This window comes from Vulpes lagopus, chromosome 4 (assembly GCF_018345385.1).
Source record: "Vulpes lagopus strain Blue_001 chromosome 4, ASM1834538v1, whole genome shotgun sequence".
Classification (NCBI taxonomy): domain Eukaryota; kingdom Metazoa; phylum Chordata; class Mammalia; order Carnivora; family Canidae; genus Vulpes; species Vulpes lagopus.
Genome location: NC_054827.1, coordinates 43,897,648 through 43,915,546, shown reverse-complemented (window position 1 = coordinate 43,915,546; position 17,899 = coordinate 43,897,648). Strand labels below are relative to the sequence as shown.

Genomic DNA, 17,899 nt, shown 5'->3' with positions numbered 1-17,899 from the left:
CAAGCACAGGAGGCTGAGCTGGCCTCTCAAAGACAGAAGCTGGAGGCTGAAGCTACGTCCAAGGCTGTTCTTTCCTCTCATCTGGGGAGTCTTTCATTCACCTCTTCTCATACGTCTTTTCTAGTCCTCTTGGTTTCTGTGCGTCTAGAAGTCAGGGCTCTGACACTTTGTACCCTCAGGATAACGTGGTCACAATACTTGTATGATTCTGCAACTTGCTTTTTTATTTAAAAACATACTCTTGACAAATATTTCTTCTGTTCTTCTTAGTGGCTGCAAGAAGTCGTATTCCATGACATGCCTATAACTGGGATTTATTTCACCTATCTCGAGATACGTAGGCTGTTTCTGGTTCTCTGAAGCCCCATGCTGTGTTCTCTGCTTGCTTTCTTCACTCTCGAGATGCATCAATGACTACTGCAGTCTACGTCTAGAAAATACACCTTTCAAATGCATGTTTAACTTTGCTCTACCCACAATAACCCTTGCCCCCTATTTCCCTGGTAACAAAGTTTAGTTCCTTCAAAGCCAACAGTCTCACAGGATTCAGGACTTCCAGGGGATGATGCACGCACAGCTTGTTTAATTAAGGCAGTGATATTACTGGATCAGCGACCTCCGACAACCCACAAAACATCACATTTTTCACGTATCATGCACTTCGGGTAAATTTTAAATTCGGAAGGAAGTCAATTCCATGGCAAGGGAAAAGCTGAGTAGGAGTGAAAGCAGACATGGATCTTGCCAGCCATCACTTTTCTATTGGTGGGAAACCTAGCGTCAGGAGATCTGGCTCTTAAGAAAGTGATAAGCCTTTGGGGGAATGGGAGCGAAGGTGAGATGGGTTGATCTAGTAGTTCTTTACTTTGGGAATTGAGAATTTTTAGCTATTTTACTGCTGAAATCTATGGTTACAGTTGTGAAGACCGTATTTCTTGAAGTTACTATCTGTCAAGTTCCCTATGTATTACTGTAGTGGATGCTTTCTTGTTGTGTCAAAGAATCAGAGAATCCGAGGGGTTTAGAAGAAACCTTGAAGGTTACCTGGTCTGAAGTAAATTTAGCTAAGTCATAGGATGTAAGGTCAATTTACAGAAATCAGCTGTATTTCTGTATGATGACAAAAAAACAAAACAAAAAACCCCACCACAGCTGGAAAATAAAATTAAACAAGAACAAAGCTGTTTTCACGTTCCCGAGAGTCCTGTGTAGCACACACCAAGTGCAGGCAAAGTGGCCTGGGGAGCCCAGGTGTCCTCTGAGTGGCCACAGGAGTAGCTGCAGGAGGGACAGCAGACCAGGCTGGGGGACAGGTGAGGACAGGCCCCGGAGCGTGGGGCAGAGCCAGCTGAGTCTGGGCATGTATCTCCCAGGATGAACTGAGAGGCTGGGGTGAGCTCAGAATGGCACCTGCCCCCACCCCAGTTCTGCCAAGAAGCCAGATGAGGCCACGGTCTGTGGGCCTTCACCTGAGTTCTACCCTGGCAGGGCCTTTCTGAGTCCTCCCTGGCCCTGCAGGGGGTCTCCCGGGGGCACACCCTAAAAAAGCACCCACTGTCCAAGAACTCCTGGCTCAGCGGCTGCTTTTGGGAGCAAAAGTGAAGCTACTCCTTTGTACAGATTTATGTACAGAGACACTAGATACCTGTGTGTATATACATGTTTATTACATCGGATGTAACGTGACTGTTATGGTGAATATATCATTCAGGACTTTCCATATATGATTGGTAGAGAATGAGCTGTAATAAGCACAAGTTTAATGCCAAAGTGATCAGGTTCAATTTTTTCTGCTAAAAGAGATCAATACAGTTCTTTCTCAGATCATCTACCTTAGTCATTTTTTTCTTTTTAAACAATACGATCTCAAATTAATTTATTATATATTCTACTAAATAACTAAAAGATCAGGATATACTGAGGGAGACATACAGCTCAGGCTCTAATGTCCAAGACAGATCCCATTACTCACCAGCTCTGTGGGTTAAGTTACTAAATTCTAGAATTTGTGGGCTTAACTTTGTGATTTAAGTCCTTTGACTCCAGAACTGAGTTTCCTTCTCTGGAGAAAGAGGACAGTGACAGCACATTCCTCCCACGGGGGGGTGGGGGGGTGTGGGGGTGTAGAGAATGCAGACAAAAGTTCAGCGTGACACCTGACATATGCAAAGTGCTCAGCAAGCATCTGCTGGTGTCACCTGGACAGCATGCCAGCAGGTCGTGAAAACTGTGCACACTTACTTGTAAAGTAGTATCAAAGACCACAAGCTTTGAACTTGTGGGAACGATGTCATAACACTTGTGTGACCTCATGAAGCGCATGTAAACACCACTCTCTGAGTCTTCTGCTAAAAAGGAAAGAGAAAAAGGCAAATATCAGCAACAACCAAGGACTTGCTCATCAGCTGGAGAGGGCGTACGAGAAGCCGGCAGACTTAGTGGATGCTGGGACGGGCTTCGCGAGAGCGAGAAGGCAAGAGTGCTCACACGGACTGATTCTATTCCACATGGCTCTGGAGGCCCTCGCCCAGACAGTAAGGAAACACACAGGTGTATGGATGGAAAAGGAGGTGGCAAAACTGTCTTTACTGGCAGACCATATGATTTTCTTACATAGAAAAGACCAAAGAATTGACAAAAAAGCTCCCAGATCTAAAAGAATGTGTTTGTGTTAAAAACAAACACATAATTTATAAATAATAAAATATGTAATTTACATAAATGCTCAATGGAAAAATGGATCCACACAAGGAGACAAAGCACTGAAAACGGTAACCATGTGAATACACGGGTTATTTAAATCTCTGTAAATGTTAGTGGGCAGTTGGCAATGATCTAGGGTGGTCCAGCATACTGATAAGTGAACTGTGTGGCACCACCATCCATCCGATGGTATAGAAATCTACGCTTAATCTAGGCTTCGTCCTCGTCACATCGTCTCCTTGGCCCTCACAGGTTTATCATGAGGTGCTGCGGGGTTTAACACAAATCTCTCTTTAATCCACCCACTTCCCTACCTCCAGGGCCACTGGCCTGGGTCCAATGATTGCCCCAACTTCCTAACTGGTCTTTCTGCTTCCAAGCTGTCCACACTGCATCCAGAATGCTTTTGCCAGATGCAAATCTGATCATGTAATGCCTCTGCTGGAAACAGTTGAACGGCTTTCGAAAAAGGCTCCTGGTGTGGCCTATGAGCCCTAGCCTGAAGGTGTGGCCACTCCAATGCCCTAACCTCACCTATCCAGTGCCTGCACCCCAGTGGCCTCCAGCTCCAATGTCTTCACTTGGTCCCCTGCTGCATGCTATGTTCTCTTCTTCCAAGGGGCCTGCAACTACTGTCTCCTCCATCTTCAACACTTGGTCCATCTCTTCATGGCCCCACGAAATCCTCCCGCAGTAGACTGTAGCTCAAGGATGAGACTGAGAAGCTGTGGAACCAGAATCTAAGCCTGGTTGCCTCTTAATTCCAGAGCTACGTTCTCGCCCACCACACCCACCTGCGGTGGCCTAACTCCTAAGTGGCTTCAAGGTGGAGCACAGAGTAGACTACCTCCAAGGGACAGCTTTCCCTTCGCCCACACCCATCTGTACACTTTGGGAAGATGGAGATTACCTGGGAAATATCTGGGGAAAAAATTACTTTGTTGTATTTAGTAATCACCAAAGTAAGTATTAAATAGCATGACGCTCACCAACTTTCCCAACTATGGAAAGGGGCTCGTTATTCTTTGTAGGTCCTGCTACAGTTAACCCTCTGTATGTGCCACCTGGCTTGCCAATTTCATGACAAACTATGTCTTTATTTTCAATCCTGGCCATTCTTCCAGGTTCTAGAATTCATAATCCTACTGTTCCAATCACCACCTCGCCCGTTCCCTCCTCAAGTATCTCCCCTCCTGCTCGTGGAATAGTCAGGGTTGGTCTGGCATCCATGAACTTCCTCATCTCTCCGCCTCCTGTTCCCACATGTAGACAAACAGCTCCCTGCGAAGTTCCTACTGTATTTAATCTCGCTTTCTTGTATTTGTTCGTTCTGTTGTAACTTAAACATCCTTGCTTTCTTGTCCAATTTCAACCCAGCCTCAAATGCCATATTATCCACAAAAAAAGTGAATATGAGTGTTCGTTCTGGGCCAAGCATTTCATACCTTATACCTCCTTTAATTCACGTAACAACGTGGAGGAGAATGCCTTAACTTCTTCACTTTATATGAGCAAACTGAGGTGAGGAGACGCCAAGGAGCTGGCCTAAAGTCATATGCTCAGGAACTAAGGTGGGATTTAAATCTATATCCAGAACCCCAACACTTTCAAGAGACTGGGCAGCTTCATTTATGCACGCATATGCGTCTGCCAGAGGCCTGTGGAGTGCTAGCTCTATCAGGCACTGTCCCTGGGGGTGACACGGAAATGTGAACACAACAGGCACGGTCTCTGCCCTCCAAGCACACACACTGGCAGAGAATGAGGGCACCTGGATATATGCCACGTGGCAGAAGCCCTGGACACGGGCAGACACAGGCAGACATGAGGTGGACACCCTGGACACGGGCGGACAACCAGCCCTGGGTCAGAAAGGCAAGGACATCTCATGACTTCCTCCTCTGAAGACTACTGACTCCACCCGTATTTCTCATCAGCTGTCACTTTATAGCTCATTCATGGCCATTTGTGTAGCTTTACTTCTTCTCCTTCTGGGCCGATCACTTCTCTGAAGGACCAAGATTTCACTCGTCTGCTACATTAATTAACTCAGTAACTCTTTATTGCATCTGGTTTCAGTGTGGGTTCTCCCAAAGCTGGTCAGTTTGGATTTGTATGATGCTTCTCTCATGATCTCAGTCATGGGGTCATGTGTTTTGGGAGGGAGGCCACAAGGTAAAGTGCCATCTCAACCCACCATATCGAGAGAATGTGCTGTCAGCATGACTTACCACCTGGGTCACCTGGCTCAGGCAGTGTCTGTCAGGTTTCTCTGCTGTGGAGAGACTTTCTCCTCCTTCCATGTGGCAGTTTTTGCAAAAACGTCAGCATGTGTAGTCCATACTTAAAGGGTCAGGAATTACGCTCCCCCTCGTTGAGGGCAGAGCACCTACATAAATAATCTGAAATTCTTCTGCCTAGAATTATCTAAATGTATCAGTGTGGATTTACAATATTTATTTTAGACTTTGAGTTACAACCCAATACTATGTGAAGATGGGTCAGGAAGCCCAAGGGTGTCCCCTTGTAGTGGCTGACAGATCTGTGCGTGGCTGGGAGCACACTCCAAGTTCTGACAGCCTTCTGCCCTGGCTGTGACTTCCTGTAGGTCCCCCCAGGACTTCCTTGCTCAGACACAGGGCCTCCATGTCAGCCAGGAGTCTGTGGAGAGCTGGGCCCTCTGGGGTCCCCTCTGGGAGAGTTTCCTCAATCAGCGATGCTGGGGTGAGGGGGCCTCTCTCAGGTCCTTGCCTGAACACACATCAGTCTTGAGTAACATCTATCACCACCATCTTACATTAGCATGGTACTTCTGCTACAGCTCACGAACCAGGAAAACAATAACAAGTTATTAACACAAGTCCATTTGTCATTCAGAATTCCTTAGTTTTTATCCAGGACGGCACATAACATTCAGCCTGGCTCCTCAGGCGCCCCTTGGCTGAGGCGGTTTCCCAGACGTTCCAATTGTCTTGATGGTCTTGAGGAATCCCAGGAGGCACTCGGGAAGGAGCCCGTTGATTGGAAAGTCTGACATGCTCCTCACAACTGGACTGGGGGTGTGGGGTTTGAGGAGGACCTACAACATTTTTTTTTAATGTAAGAAACTTGACCAAAGAAAGCAAAATGTTAAATCTATAAAACAAATGATAATAAAATTTATTTTGGTCTGTAATAAGGAGAGAGATGATTACTGTAGTAAGAAGACAACGTCAATCACAAAAGTATTAGTATTTTAAGTTAGGAAAATAAAGTGAAATATTATCAATTGTCATGGCTTCCCTATACTGAGTATCGGCTTTCTGATTGTATGTGGCACCATCTGTATTATTTTCCCTATGATGAAGTCTCAAATTACAACTGCAGAATGATATGCAATGAAATAGAAAATAATAACGTGGAGTTAAGCTAAAAACAAAAAAAGAAAAAAAAAACCAAACCCCAAAACCATTCAACAATAACAGGTTGTTTGGAATGTGTTATTAAAATTCCTGAGAACACAAGAAGTTCAGACTCCCCCTATTCAAAGGGTAACTGAGGTTAAGATATTATCAGTGTTCCATTCTTGTTCTTGTTTTATGTCGCTGGACAGAAGCATAATTAGAGAGCATGACACAGGCAGTGAAATCTCACCACCCCTCCAACAACATGCGAACCCACCGCTGGTTGAGACAACTGCTAACAAGCACTATTGGGAAGTAGAAAGTATATGTCCGAAGTGTCTCATTTGTGAAGGTCAGCAAAAGAATCCGAAAAATGCAGCATCTAAGTTTTAATGCGAACAATCCTATACCCTAGGTGGGGATGCATGGAAGCCAGCATTTCCCTCAGAGAGGATCTGACCACACCCCACCTGCCCTCCTGGCCTCCTCTCCTACCCGCCTCCCGAGTCGTCCACTCTGAGATTGCATGGAGACTTCCTTTTCAGAGGAGTTTTTGAAGTTTGGGAAGTTCAACTTTGGGAATGTGCTCCCTGGGTTTCCGCCTCTGCTCTGCTCCTGCTGTTCCCTCTTCTAAGAGAGCACTTTCCAGTCCCCCACCGGCTTCTGGAACCTCACCTGCCTTTTCTTAGCAGAAGAGTGGCTCCCCAAAATACGTGCCCAGCTGGAAGGTCAGAAGGAGACTTTATTTGGAATAAGGGTCTTTACAGATGTAATCACAGGATCTTGGGATGAGATCAGGCTGGATTAGGCCGGGCCCTAAATCCAAAGACCTCTGATCTTATGACACAGAGAAGACGAGACCCAGAGAGAGGAGGAGGCCACGGGATGACATGACGAGGCAGAGGCTAAGTGACGCCGCCGGGGATGCGGCTCCAGAAGCTAAGAGAGAGAGGCAGGGCACACAGACGCCCCTCAGAGGAGGGGACTGCCACCATCACCTGGAATCCAGTTTTGCTGTTCGAAGCTCCCATGTCTGTGGGACTTGGCGATGGTGGCCTCGGAAAACTGATGCAGCCTCTGAACTGAGTTCAAAGGCCCGGACAGTTTCCTGAGGGGTCTTCAAGTCAGAAGTAACTGCTCATTTTGGCATTGCCACTCGTGCTTCGGGAGTAATTCAGGTCCGGAGTCATCGTGTGCCTTGCACCAAAGTTATGGGTCTGCTTTCCTTTTAGATGACAGCCTCCTGAGGCACTGGCCAGGCTCCCAACCCCCACACTCCTCGAAGGTGCTGGCACGAGCTCACACCTGCTGAGTAGCAGGCAGGTCAACGAAAGGCTTGTAAGGAAAATGCAGAGGGCCGAGTAGGAGTCCGGGATTCCTGTACTGTGTGTGTCTGTCCTTCCAGAGAAAAACTGTAACAGAGGCCCATGTTTAAAATACTGGTGAGTCTAGATTCAGTGATCAGTAAAGAAAGTTTATAGACCCTTGTAAGACTGAAGAATTGAAAATGGACATTTTTTTGGTCATAGAAAGAATACATCTATGTAATGGCCCCATGTAATTTTTTTTTTTAAAGCACAACATCATTAATCTAAAGCTCTGAAAGTGTTTGCCAGCATATTTTATATTGAAACTATTTCCGAATTCTCTTGGACAAAAAAATATAACGGAGTTGAATACCACTGCAGAAGACATTAAAATGTTCACACTATTGTATATATTAAAACCTGAAAATACAGCAAAACAACTTGATGAATTCACATTTCAGAGATAATCACTAAAGTCATAAATCATTTTTTATATAATCTATTTACACAGAATTTTAATTTAGAAGAATTTGTAAAAGAATGAATTCTAAGACGGTGTGAATCTTTGGTATTTCTAGCCTTCACTGTATGAAAACCAAGGACAGACTGTCACTGATAATTAGTCTAAAAAATGGCAGGATGAGGTGGCAGGTGGAAGGTGCTGGAAGGCTGGCTGGGAGTGGCTCGCAGATGGCTCACTGGTGGGGACAGGAGAGAAAGGAGCAGGGGCTGGTTCCAGTGACCTCCTGATTCCTGAAGCATGTGTCACAACTGTAGCACCTGCTAGGGTTCATCCTGCCTGTGCTGGGCCAGTGTCCCTGCAAACTGCTTGACTGATTTCAAGTTGGGGGACGTAATTCAAGCCCGTACGGGAGACTGACTGCTTCTGTTGCTCTGCTGTCATAACTCAGCTGTGGGCATCCTCCCTGGCAAACGAAAACCGCCAGCCAGTTCAGACTTTATTACTGTGGGGACTGGGGGCTTCTAGGACCGAGGGAAGGGTGGGACCCTCAAAGGGACCAGTGGCCTCTCCTCGGGGGCCGGCTTCTCATGCCACTTACTGTCTAGCCACCACTGAGAAGAGGCTCTGCTCGGCCATGGCCAGCAACATACACCCGGCTCCACCCCACATGTTGCCTCCTTCATTTACCACGACTGAACACTGCTCTTAAGTCATCACAGGCCAGAGCAACAGACCCAACTCACGTCTCAAAGAGCGGAGTGTGCAAGCATTTTTTAAAATGAGATTGATTTTAGAGAGAGAGCGAGAGCACACAAGCAGGAGGGACAGAGGAGAGGGAGAGAATCTTAAGCAGACTCCACACTGAGCGCAGAGCCCCAGGTAGGGCTTGATCTTATGACCCCAAGATCACCACTTGAGCCAAAAACAAGCGTTGGATGTTTAACAGACTGTACCACGCAGGCGCCCCAGGATGAAGACATTTTAAAACAAAATCCACACATCACCTCAAACTTCACTTAAAACCCCAGAAACCAAAATTTTGTCCTACTCCTTATTTCCAATCCTCATAATTTTAACTTAATACACAGACATTTCATTGAACGATCTATGAACGTCAATTTAGTTTTTTAAAAATATTTTTATTCTTTACATTTTGAAACACGTTTTCTATATACGTATGATGTCTTTTATTTATTTATTTATTTTTTACAAAACCACTTAAAACAGTTGAGCAAGAAATAAGCAAAAACGGGAACATAGAACTTTTCACAGGAAAGCCCAAACTCACAGAAGTTTTCCTAAAGTGCTTAGAAGCACGAATGTTAACAAAGTCAATACTTAAATATAATTCTACAGGTATAAGGTTTACCCACTTATTGGTGTTTTCCAAGAACTAGGATCTTGTTTTTGTTAAGAGGCAGCCAGATAAATGAAGTGTGTTAGATTTTTTTCTCTCTATGCTTTTTACATTTGGTTTTGCGTGTTCTGGCACAGAATCCCCACCCACCAAAAGGGAAGCGCACTGGCTTTCCCAGGAAGGGCAATCAAAGACTCAGTAGCAAAGAAGTGTGGGTAGGTAAAGGCACACAATCTTCTCAGCTCAAAACTGGCTGCAATAAATGCCTAAGGGACGTCACAAAGCTGTGACCTTGCAATTACATGTGATTCCCATTCATTTTAAAACAGCTTCGCGTAGAATTCTGGGACCACACGATTGAAGCGTCCACCCTAGCCAATGTTCCCTTAGGACACAGGCCATTGAAGCAGGGTGAGGCTCAAGCCCCTGGGCCCCTGGTCCACAGGGTGGGGCCTCCCTGGCAGGGACAGTGCCAGCTACCCCCTCACAGCTGCCCAGGGGCTTCTGCAAGTAGGTTTCCAGCAACTTAAAGACGTTTTTTTTCTTCCTTTGGCTTAAAGATTTTGTTATAGAAATATACGTTGACCTTGATCGACTGCTATTTCGATATCTACAGAGATGACCAGGGCCCTCGTTCCTTTAACTTGCAGATGTTAATTCCTTGATGATTTCTTAATAAACTGCAGTCTTCTTGCATTCCCAGAACAGCATGTAGGTTGGTCACTGTGCAACCTGGGGGTCCTTCTGCTGATGTTGATGCAGGGGCTCTGCCCATGTTTTCAACTTAATCATTTGTTTTCTAATTTGTGTGCCATCCTCTGGTTTGGATGTCAGGATCAAGCTAGCATTCCAGAATGAGCTGCGAACCCATCATCTTTTTCTAAAATTGTGTAAACAACCTACACACAAACTGTTCCTTGAAGGCTTTACAGAACACACCCATCGACAGGCTGAACACCGGGCCTCTTTTGCAGGGCAGAAGGAAGCCGAGGACTTTTCATTACCTGCTTTTTTTTTTTTTAAACAGCTTGGTTATTATTCCATGCCATTCACCTATTTAAAGTGTACAATTCAACTAATTTTAAATTTCTTTTATGATTGAGTTTTAAATTTATTGATACAGTTTGGTATACTCAAGTTTCTTTTAATGCTATTTCCTAAATCTTTGCATTTTTAAATTTTTTATTTATTTTATATTATTTCATTTTATTTTTTAAAAGATTTTATTTATTTATTCATGAGAGACACACAGAGAGAGAGGCAGAGACACAGGCAAAGGAAGAAGCAGGCTCCATGCAGGGAGCCCGAGGCAGGACTCGATCCTGGGTCTCCAGGATAAGGCCCTGGGCAGAAGGCGGCGCTTAACCGCTGAGCCACCTGAGCTGCCCAATCTTTGCATTTTTAATTAAGGACCCCTCTGATTTCAGAAGCTTTGCATTTTCACTCATCACTTGACCCACTTTCTGGGTCTTTTCCAAGAACCACACTTTGAGTTTTGCTGAGCGGGACGACTTTTTGCATGCCATTTCATTGACGGCTGTCATTTCAGTAGGATTTTAGAAGGGAAAAGAGATAAATGAATATATTTAGCAAATCATCTTGAGTCACAAGTGTGGCGGCCCAGTTCAGTCAATCTCATCAGGTGAGCTGCAGCTTCACCAGAGCCCCCGCAGCGTGCTGCAGTCTGAGATTCGGACACAATGCTGTTCTAACCCATAGTGACCCATTACCAGTTGGCCAGTGCTGAGATATTTGTCCATGAAAACATAAACATCTCCGGGGTTTAGCAATACAGTGGATCCCCCCAGCTACCTCCAACATGGCACATCATCTGCAGAATGAGGCACTCACAGAAGATCCCTCTATAGGTTCACTGGCTTCTGGGGCTTTCCTGTGGTGCGGTGGGCCACTCTCCTCCCATGGGGACTCCAGGTACAGAGCATAGAAGGAAGAACAGGGCAGAGCTAGACCAAGCCTAGATTATAACTGCTACCACTTTCTGGGTGACCTCAGGCAAACTAATTAATGCCCTCAGCTTGCATTTCTTCATTCATAAAATGGGGTAACACCATCTTTCTTGCAGGGTGAGTGAGGGATGGGCATAAACAAACGCCAACCTGATCACACACAGTGCTCATTCGGGGAAACGTCTGAGGTCACGGGTCCTAAAAGTGTGGCCGAAGGAACCACTGGCTCCAGGTGACATGCTAATGGTGACTTTAATCTTTAAATTCCTGCCCAGCTGCCTCTTCGGTCCTTCTTGGACCTTCATCACAGGGCTGTACCTGCAGAGACTGTCCTGCTCAGCAGGTGCGGTAGTCAATGCTACACTTGCGTTACTTAATCCTCATATAATCCTATTAGCTAGGTGCTGCTAGATGTCCCAGTTATAGATGGAGAAACTGCAGCTTGAAATAACCTGCCTGAAGTCCCGCAGCTTTTGGGTGGAAGGAACGGGTCTTCAAGCTGGCTCTGACCCAAGCTCTTGGCAACTATGACACTGATTACATATGCAACTCAAGGTGGGGCGGGGGGTACACCATACATGTGCTCTAAAGCTAGAGAAGTATGTGCGAAAAGTGAGCGCCAAACACAGGGTGTAAAGAAGCATGAGACAATGTGGATGTGTGTGTGCCAGACGAGGCCGTAATGGAATGATGAAACAGTTCATAGAAAAACATAGCATGTGATCTATAAACTAAGGACAGTGGCAGCTTACTGCTGGTTACAAATGACCAACATACGACCATGAACCAGGTAGTTACATAAACTCAGATTCACAGGAAATAGCTCACAGTGGGGGGCAGAAGTGGCACATGAAACAGATTAAAAAGTGACAAAAATTTAACCAAAAGGTCCCCAAATTAGTTTCCTCCAGCAAATGGACTCCCCCGTCCTTTGATTATCAGAGATAAGCTAGGCTGCTTTTTCCCTGACATCACTGCCAGTGCAATCCCAGCCACAAAAGAAAGATCTAGAAGATGTTTTCCTCGGTTACCAGATTACGTAAGCGAGCCACCCCATTTCCACCCACTTCTGCCGTCCAGCAGTCGTTCAGCCGCTGTGCGCTCTGCCTCCATGTCCAGGGGGAGGGTTTCTGCACCCCTGGGAGGGCCCCCACAAGTCATCATCCTCCCCACACACCCCACCTGCAACTGCTCTGTGATTGATACACATTCACCCAGCAAATGGGTTTCGTCTTTCACAGAAATGCCTTGTTTCTTTATAAGAAATAACTCTAACTACTTGAAATACGCTAAGCTTAGGTGCCAGAGTAAAAGTTAAAAACCTTCAAAATATATATACGTGTGTGTACATACACACACACACAGGCGTGTATACATATGTTTGCACACAGAGCAAATATTTACTGAAAATGAAGCTTCATTCATCATAGCATCTTTGAAACCATGGCAAACATAAGTTCTTAGTGCCCATCCTCACTGAGCGGACAAGTCAGTGACAAACACAATGCACTTAGCATTACTCCCTAACAGCCCCATCAAGAGAGAACATAGGAAGTCCTGCCTGGGGCTTTGGGAAAGGCTTCCCCAGGGAAGTGACACTTGGGCTGAGATCTGAAGGGAACTAGCAGGTGGCCAGGAGGAGAGGAAGCACAGCCCCGGGAGACGCCCAGCAGCGCCGAGGAACTAGGCAGAGGAACTAGGCAGGGTGGCTGAGGACAGGCGGGGGAGACACAAACAGGGGGGCAGAGGAGGGCGCCAGGAGAGGGCAGACAGCAGGTCCGGAAATTTGGGACCCCAGCCTAAAGGCGAGGGAGAGTCACCGAAGGCTTTCAAGCACGGGAGCGACAGATCAGTATGTGCGTCATGTAATCCCTCCAACAGCAGTGGGTAAGCCTGTGTGGAAGCGGCACTCGGACCACTGGCCTCGGGCAATGGGACCAGTGACAGTGGCAACGGTGAGAGGGCGAGCGAGCCAGAACATCATGCTTGTTAACACAAGCACAGTTGGGCAGATGTGCTGCCACTCACTGAATCCGGCTGGCGATTAGGAGGTGGTGCTAGAGGCTGAAGCACATGGGCCATCAGCCGGTCAGGCAGGTGACCGGGTCCTCGGGGAGACGCTGGGGTGTGCATCTGGCCATTGCCAGTCACAACACATTGTGCTAAGTGCACGGCATTAAAACACTGGGCAGCAGGCCCTGGGGTCACTAAGGCAATGGCAGCCAGTGAGGCGGTGACATGTGGGGGCGAGGAGGCCCCAGGTAGGGCCATGAGCAACTTCAACGTCCAGGGCTCAAGAAAGAAGAGTAAGAGCCATCAGGGAGATAAAATGGACTGCGTAGATATGGGTCCATGAGGGTGCAGAGTGGGGCACGGGGGCAGAGGCCGGCTCTGCGGACTGTCACCTCTTCAAAGTAAGAAGAGCCGTGACAGGTGTCCCCCCAGAGTCTGCATGATGCAGCCACTGACAACCCCCTCAGTGGAAACGGGCTGGTAACTGTATAGGAGGTGGGTGAACGGAAAGGATTTCTAAATACAAGATGATTTCGTGCTGGTTATACACACAGGCTCAGGGCACAGGATGTGTTTGAAACTGGGTTCTCCACCTTCCCAGATACGTCCTCGAGGTAATTTACTGCACCTCTTACTGTCTTCATTTCTTCCTCTATAAAACAGGGATGATAAAAAATATTTACCTCTCAAGGCTGATGTGAAGATTCAATAAATGTGAACACTTGCAACAGTGCTTGATATGCTTCACACACATCTCGGTTAGGAGAACCACAAAAAAGGGATATTAAAAAATCTTCCACTTCTTTCTAAGTAAAGTCCCAAAATTTATATCAGGTTTTCCCACTTTAAAACCCACAGGTGACATTTAAAGTTACAGAGATGCTACATAGTATCTTCAGGGACTGCTGCCCACACAGAGCTGCAGGATGGGTCGAGGGTCTGTACTGTGGTCCCCAGAGTGGTGGGGTCAGAGCAGAGCACCACCCAGGAGCAGGTAGAGTCTGTCTTGAGAGGGAAGGTCAAGGAGATCCATCCATCATGGAGAGGGCCAGAATAATGACTTTCCAGTTACTTGTGAAGCCTGGAGGCAGGCCCCTCTTTCGAATGTCCCTGGGTCTTCTGGACTCTCCTCTGTATTTCAAGTAGTGGATCTTTCCATTTCAGGTAATAAAACCTCCCCAGCCTACGAGATGACTACTTTGTCTCATCAAATCTAAGATATACCATTAAACGTCAAGCTATAGCCTGACTTCAGAGACATTAAAACAAATACCCCAAATCTATTAAATACGGCAAGTCTTTAAATATGGGGCTAGCTGCAGAACAAAAATGTTAATTGTAAATGTTTCATAAAATTGTGACTACTACTATTATTAAGAGAGAATCTCCTGTTGAAGATGAATATGTAAGCTCAGTAGGAAAGGGCAGAGTTCAAATGATCATCAGAGCCTTCCAATAATCTACAATAATCTTATCATTACGGGCGAGCAGCCAAGGGGTGAGTGCAAGGCGGTTCCCCAAGCATCTCTACCACCAGAGGTCAGCACTCCTCACAGGAGCGCCAGCAGCCAACCCAGTGGACTCAGCTGAGCCTCATTGAGCGGGTGGCCGTAAGGCCAGGTGATGAGGGGGTGTCTGACAGGTCACCACAAAACACAGATGTATAATTCTTCCTGATGTCGGAGCAGTGTTTCTCAAACTTTTTTTCACTAGCCAATCCACCTCTGAAACTTCTCATACATTCTCCCCCTAACTGTCCCACCCCCATGAAACTTTAAAGCCACAGACACATTGTGTATTCATTCATGGACTGTGGCCCATTAAGAGCCACAAACCTGTTATAAAGCTGTTATATCAAAAACTTCTGTCCCCTGACAAAAACCAGTCTTTGTTCACTTTGCTTCCCCAGTTAAGAATGAGTGAGTTTGGGTGGGCACGCATTTTTGGTTCTGTTAGTTTACAGAGTGGCTGCTGGTTGCTTTAGGCCACATTTTTTTAATTAGAAGGAAAAGTTCAAGTTCACCAAGTGTCAGGCCTTGTTTTAGATAGAAAACTCACAGCAAGCAAAAACCCAAGAGACTGTGGATTACCTAAGGATGCAGCACCTTCATTACCAAAGTAGGCCTAAAGTTCTGAGATTCTTGACTGGAAAAATAATACTTTCCCTCCTAAAAAAAAAAAAAAAAGGAGGCCCTTAATTCTTATATATTTTTGATCAGTGTAGACCCGGTTGACCAGCCTTGCTAGAAAAATGAGTTGGAGGTGAGTTCTGGAAAAATTACACCTTGGACAATGCTGTGAAGGTGAAGAAGGGCATTGAGGACAGCAAGGATGGTCTGGGACCAGGGAGGAGTCAGGCAGCGAGGGAAGAGGGGAGAAGCCAGCTGCCGAGCCAGTTTAGTGGGGTGAGGCATCCACAACAAGTCACTAAAAACCCGAAATAAGTGAAGAGTCCGTGACAGCTGACGGGATAAGAGGGAAGCTGGGAGATAACACAGATAGCTCCAAGGGGCTGTAAAATTCTTGAAGTGGTGCCAGAATTACAGATTCACTAATTGTGAGTGAAAGGCTGGAACTCATCTACTTCAGAAGGCATCTACTTCACGGTGGTGTTCAGGTCCCTACGCGGTACTTGTGCTTGGTCCTGCCATTAAATAAGTTCATGACTGCTCATCCTGATAAAAACAAACACAAATCTAACGGACACATGAATAAAAAATTTGAAAAGCAAACACATATGGTGGCTGCTATGGGTGAGGCACTGTTCTCATCACTGTGCATCCACGGAATCACGGAGGCCTCGCAACATTCCCCCAAGTGTGGAGATGCTGTCCTCACAATTCCCAACACTGCTGAGCACTTGCCATGTGCCAGCCATCTCAGGCACGAAGAACGGTAAGATGAATCGTGATAAAGGCATAGAAGGGATTTGGGGATGGCCTCAAAAAGTGGGTAGGATCTGGTAGGGCTGGGCCGCATCACTGGTAGGATGGAGCCAGAGGAAAAGGAGGTCTTGCCCGTGCTATGACCGGGCGCGCAAGGCATACAGAGCAGGGGTCTGGCAAACTACCCCTGGGAGCCAAATCTGGCCCGTTTTTTAAATAAAGTTTCAGTGGAGCATCGCCTGTTGGGTTGAGTGTGGCCTTCAGTGGCTTTCTGCCTCGCTGCTACTCGGGCAAGCTGAGTAGTCGTGACACAGAGACCATGTGGCCCTTTACAGAAGAAGTTTGCTCCGTTCCAGAGCCTTGTTATTCATGGAGGGGTCTATGAAGCAGCAGCACCTGGTAGCTTGGCAGAAATACAGACCCTCAGGTCCCACCTCAAACCCACAGAATTAGTATCTGCCTCTTAAAAAAAAGATCTCCAGTGACTTCTGGCACACAGAGCTCTCTGATCACTGGCATGTATGGCTGGGAGGAGGTGGTGAGGCTGCCGATAAAGAGAAGCACACACTCATCCTACATATACGTGGGAGACGGTGGTAAAGATCTTCCCCTAAAGGAGTGGTTCCTCTGTCAGAGTGGAAGGGTAAGAAGCATTGGCAGCAGAACCCAGGCTGTTGGTGTCAGAACCCAGGCAGATGACCCTGACCAGGGACGGTGGGTCGTGGTACAGCTTTTTCTCCCTTTCCAGAAGCAAATGATGTTTTAAGGGATGATTCCAACTTCACCAGTGCCTCCAGACTGTTTCTAACAAATATAGTATCCATTATAATTGATTAGGAAATAGAAAAATACTTGGTAACCAAAATATTAGTCATCCTTTATGTCTGCATATACCAAACGTATCTCTCTCTAAGCAATGTGTCCAGAGCGCAAGGTGCACATTACAACATTAACTGGATGAGAAGGAAATTTAAAGATTTAATGAGGATCTATTCAACAGCTATCTATTATGTAGGCTGCTAACACATCAGTTCACAGGATATTTAAAGGTGTAATGCCTTAAACTGTTAGGACTCCCCCCTAACTCCCAAATAAATTTTAAGATTCAGGATATTCAGTTTTTCCATACCATGGATGAATAAGCAATATAAAGTTCAAAAGAAACAAAGCAGCATTTTATACACCACACCAACACTATTTCTTCCAGCTCTGCTAACGGCTTCCAAGCAAGTGCTTAACATTCTGCCTCCTTAAGAATCTAGAAAAGTTTGACATGGTTATTTGTGGGATTCCGCATACTTTAAAGTAATGACAGCAATATAGATAAAAATAGATGAGAGAAAACAGGAAATCCCCTTTCTTAGATGCTTAGGTTTAAAACTTCATGTTCATTACGTTGACAGACACAATGCAAAAGAAACAAGGCTTGCGGATCTGCTTTGAGAAACACCACATAATTAAACCAATAAATCTCAAGTAACAAAAACCCTTCAACAAATCCATGTTGAGAACAATCTCTGTTAAGGTTCATCAATAAAAGCCTTAAAAAGTCAATGAATTCAGTAAAATAGGTTAAGAGCACTTAAAAAATAATAGTAACTAAGATTTCCACAGTACTTAGGGTTTATACACCGTACTAAACACCACTCTACACAAATTATCTCATTTAATCTTCAAAACACCTTGGTATTAGCTTCATCTTGTAAACAGGGAGAGTGAGGCAAAGAGTTGTTCAGGAACTTGTCCAAGTCACAGGGCTACATAAGGAATGCAGCTAAGATGCGAAGCTGGGACTGCATGCTTAACCATAATTGTGGGTGC

The 17,899-nt window shown here is 45.8% G+C and overlaps 1 protein-coding gene across 12 annotated transcripts in view; it reads right to left on the bottom strand.

Annotated features, from left to right (window-relative positions):
- PRKAG2 (protein kinase AMP-activated non-catalytic subunit gamma 2) overlaps nt 1-17,899 on the bottom strand; it is a 268,736-nt gene that overhangs the window by 39,118 nt on the left and 211,719 nt on the right. For 8 of the 12 annotated variants that reach the window (XM_041753785.1, XM_041753791.1, XM_041753789.1 and 5 more), the window contains one exon: nt 2,242-2,348. The exons of 1 other annotated variant lie outside the window; for it this stretch is intronic. In XM_041753785.1, the coding sequence (XP_041609719.1) occupies nt 2,242-2,348 (107 nt within the window). The remainder of the gene's footprint in view (nt 1-2,241; nt 2,349-17,899) is intronic. 3 more of the 12 variants (XM_041753786.1, XM_041753790.1, XM_041753797.1) reach the window with 1 other exon arrangement.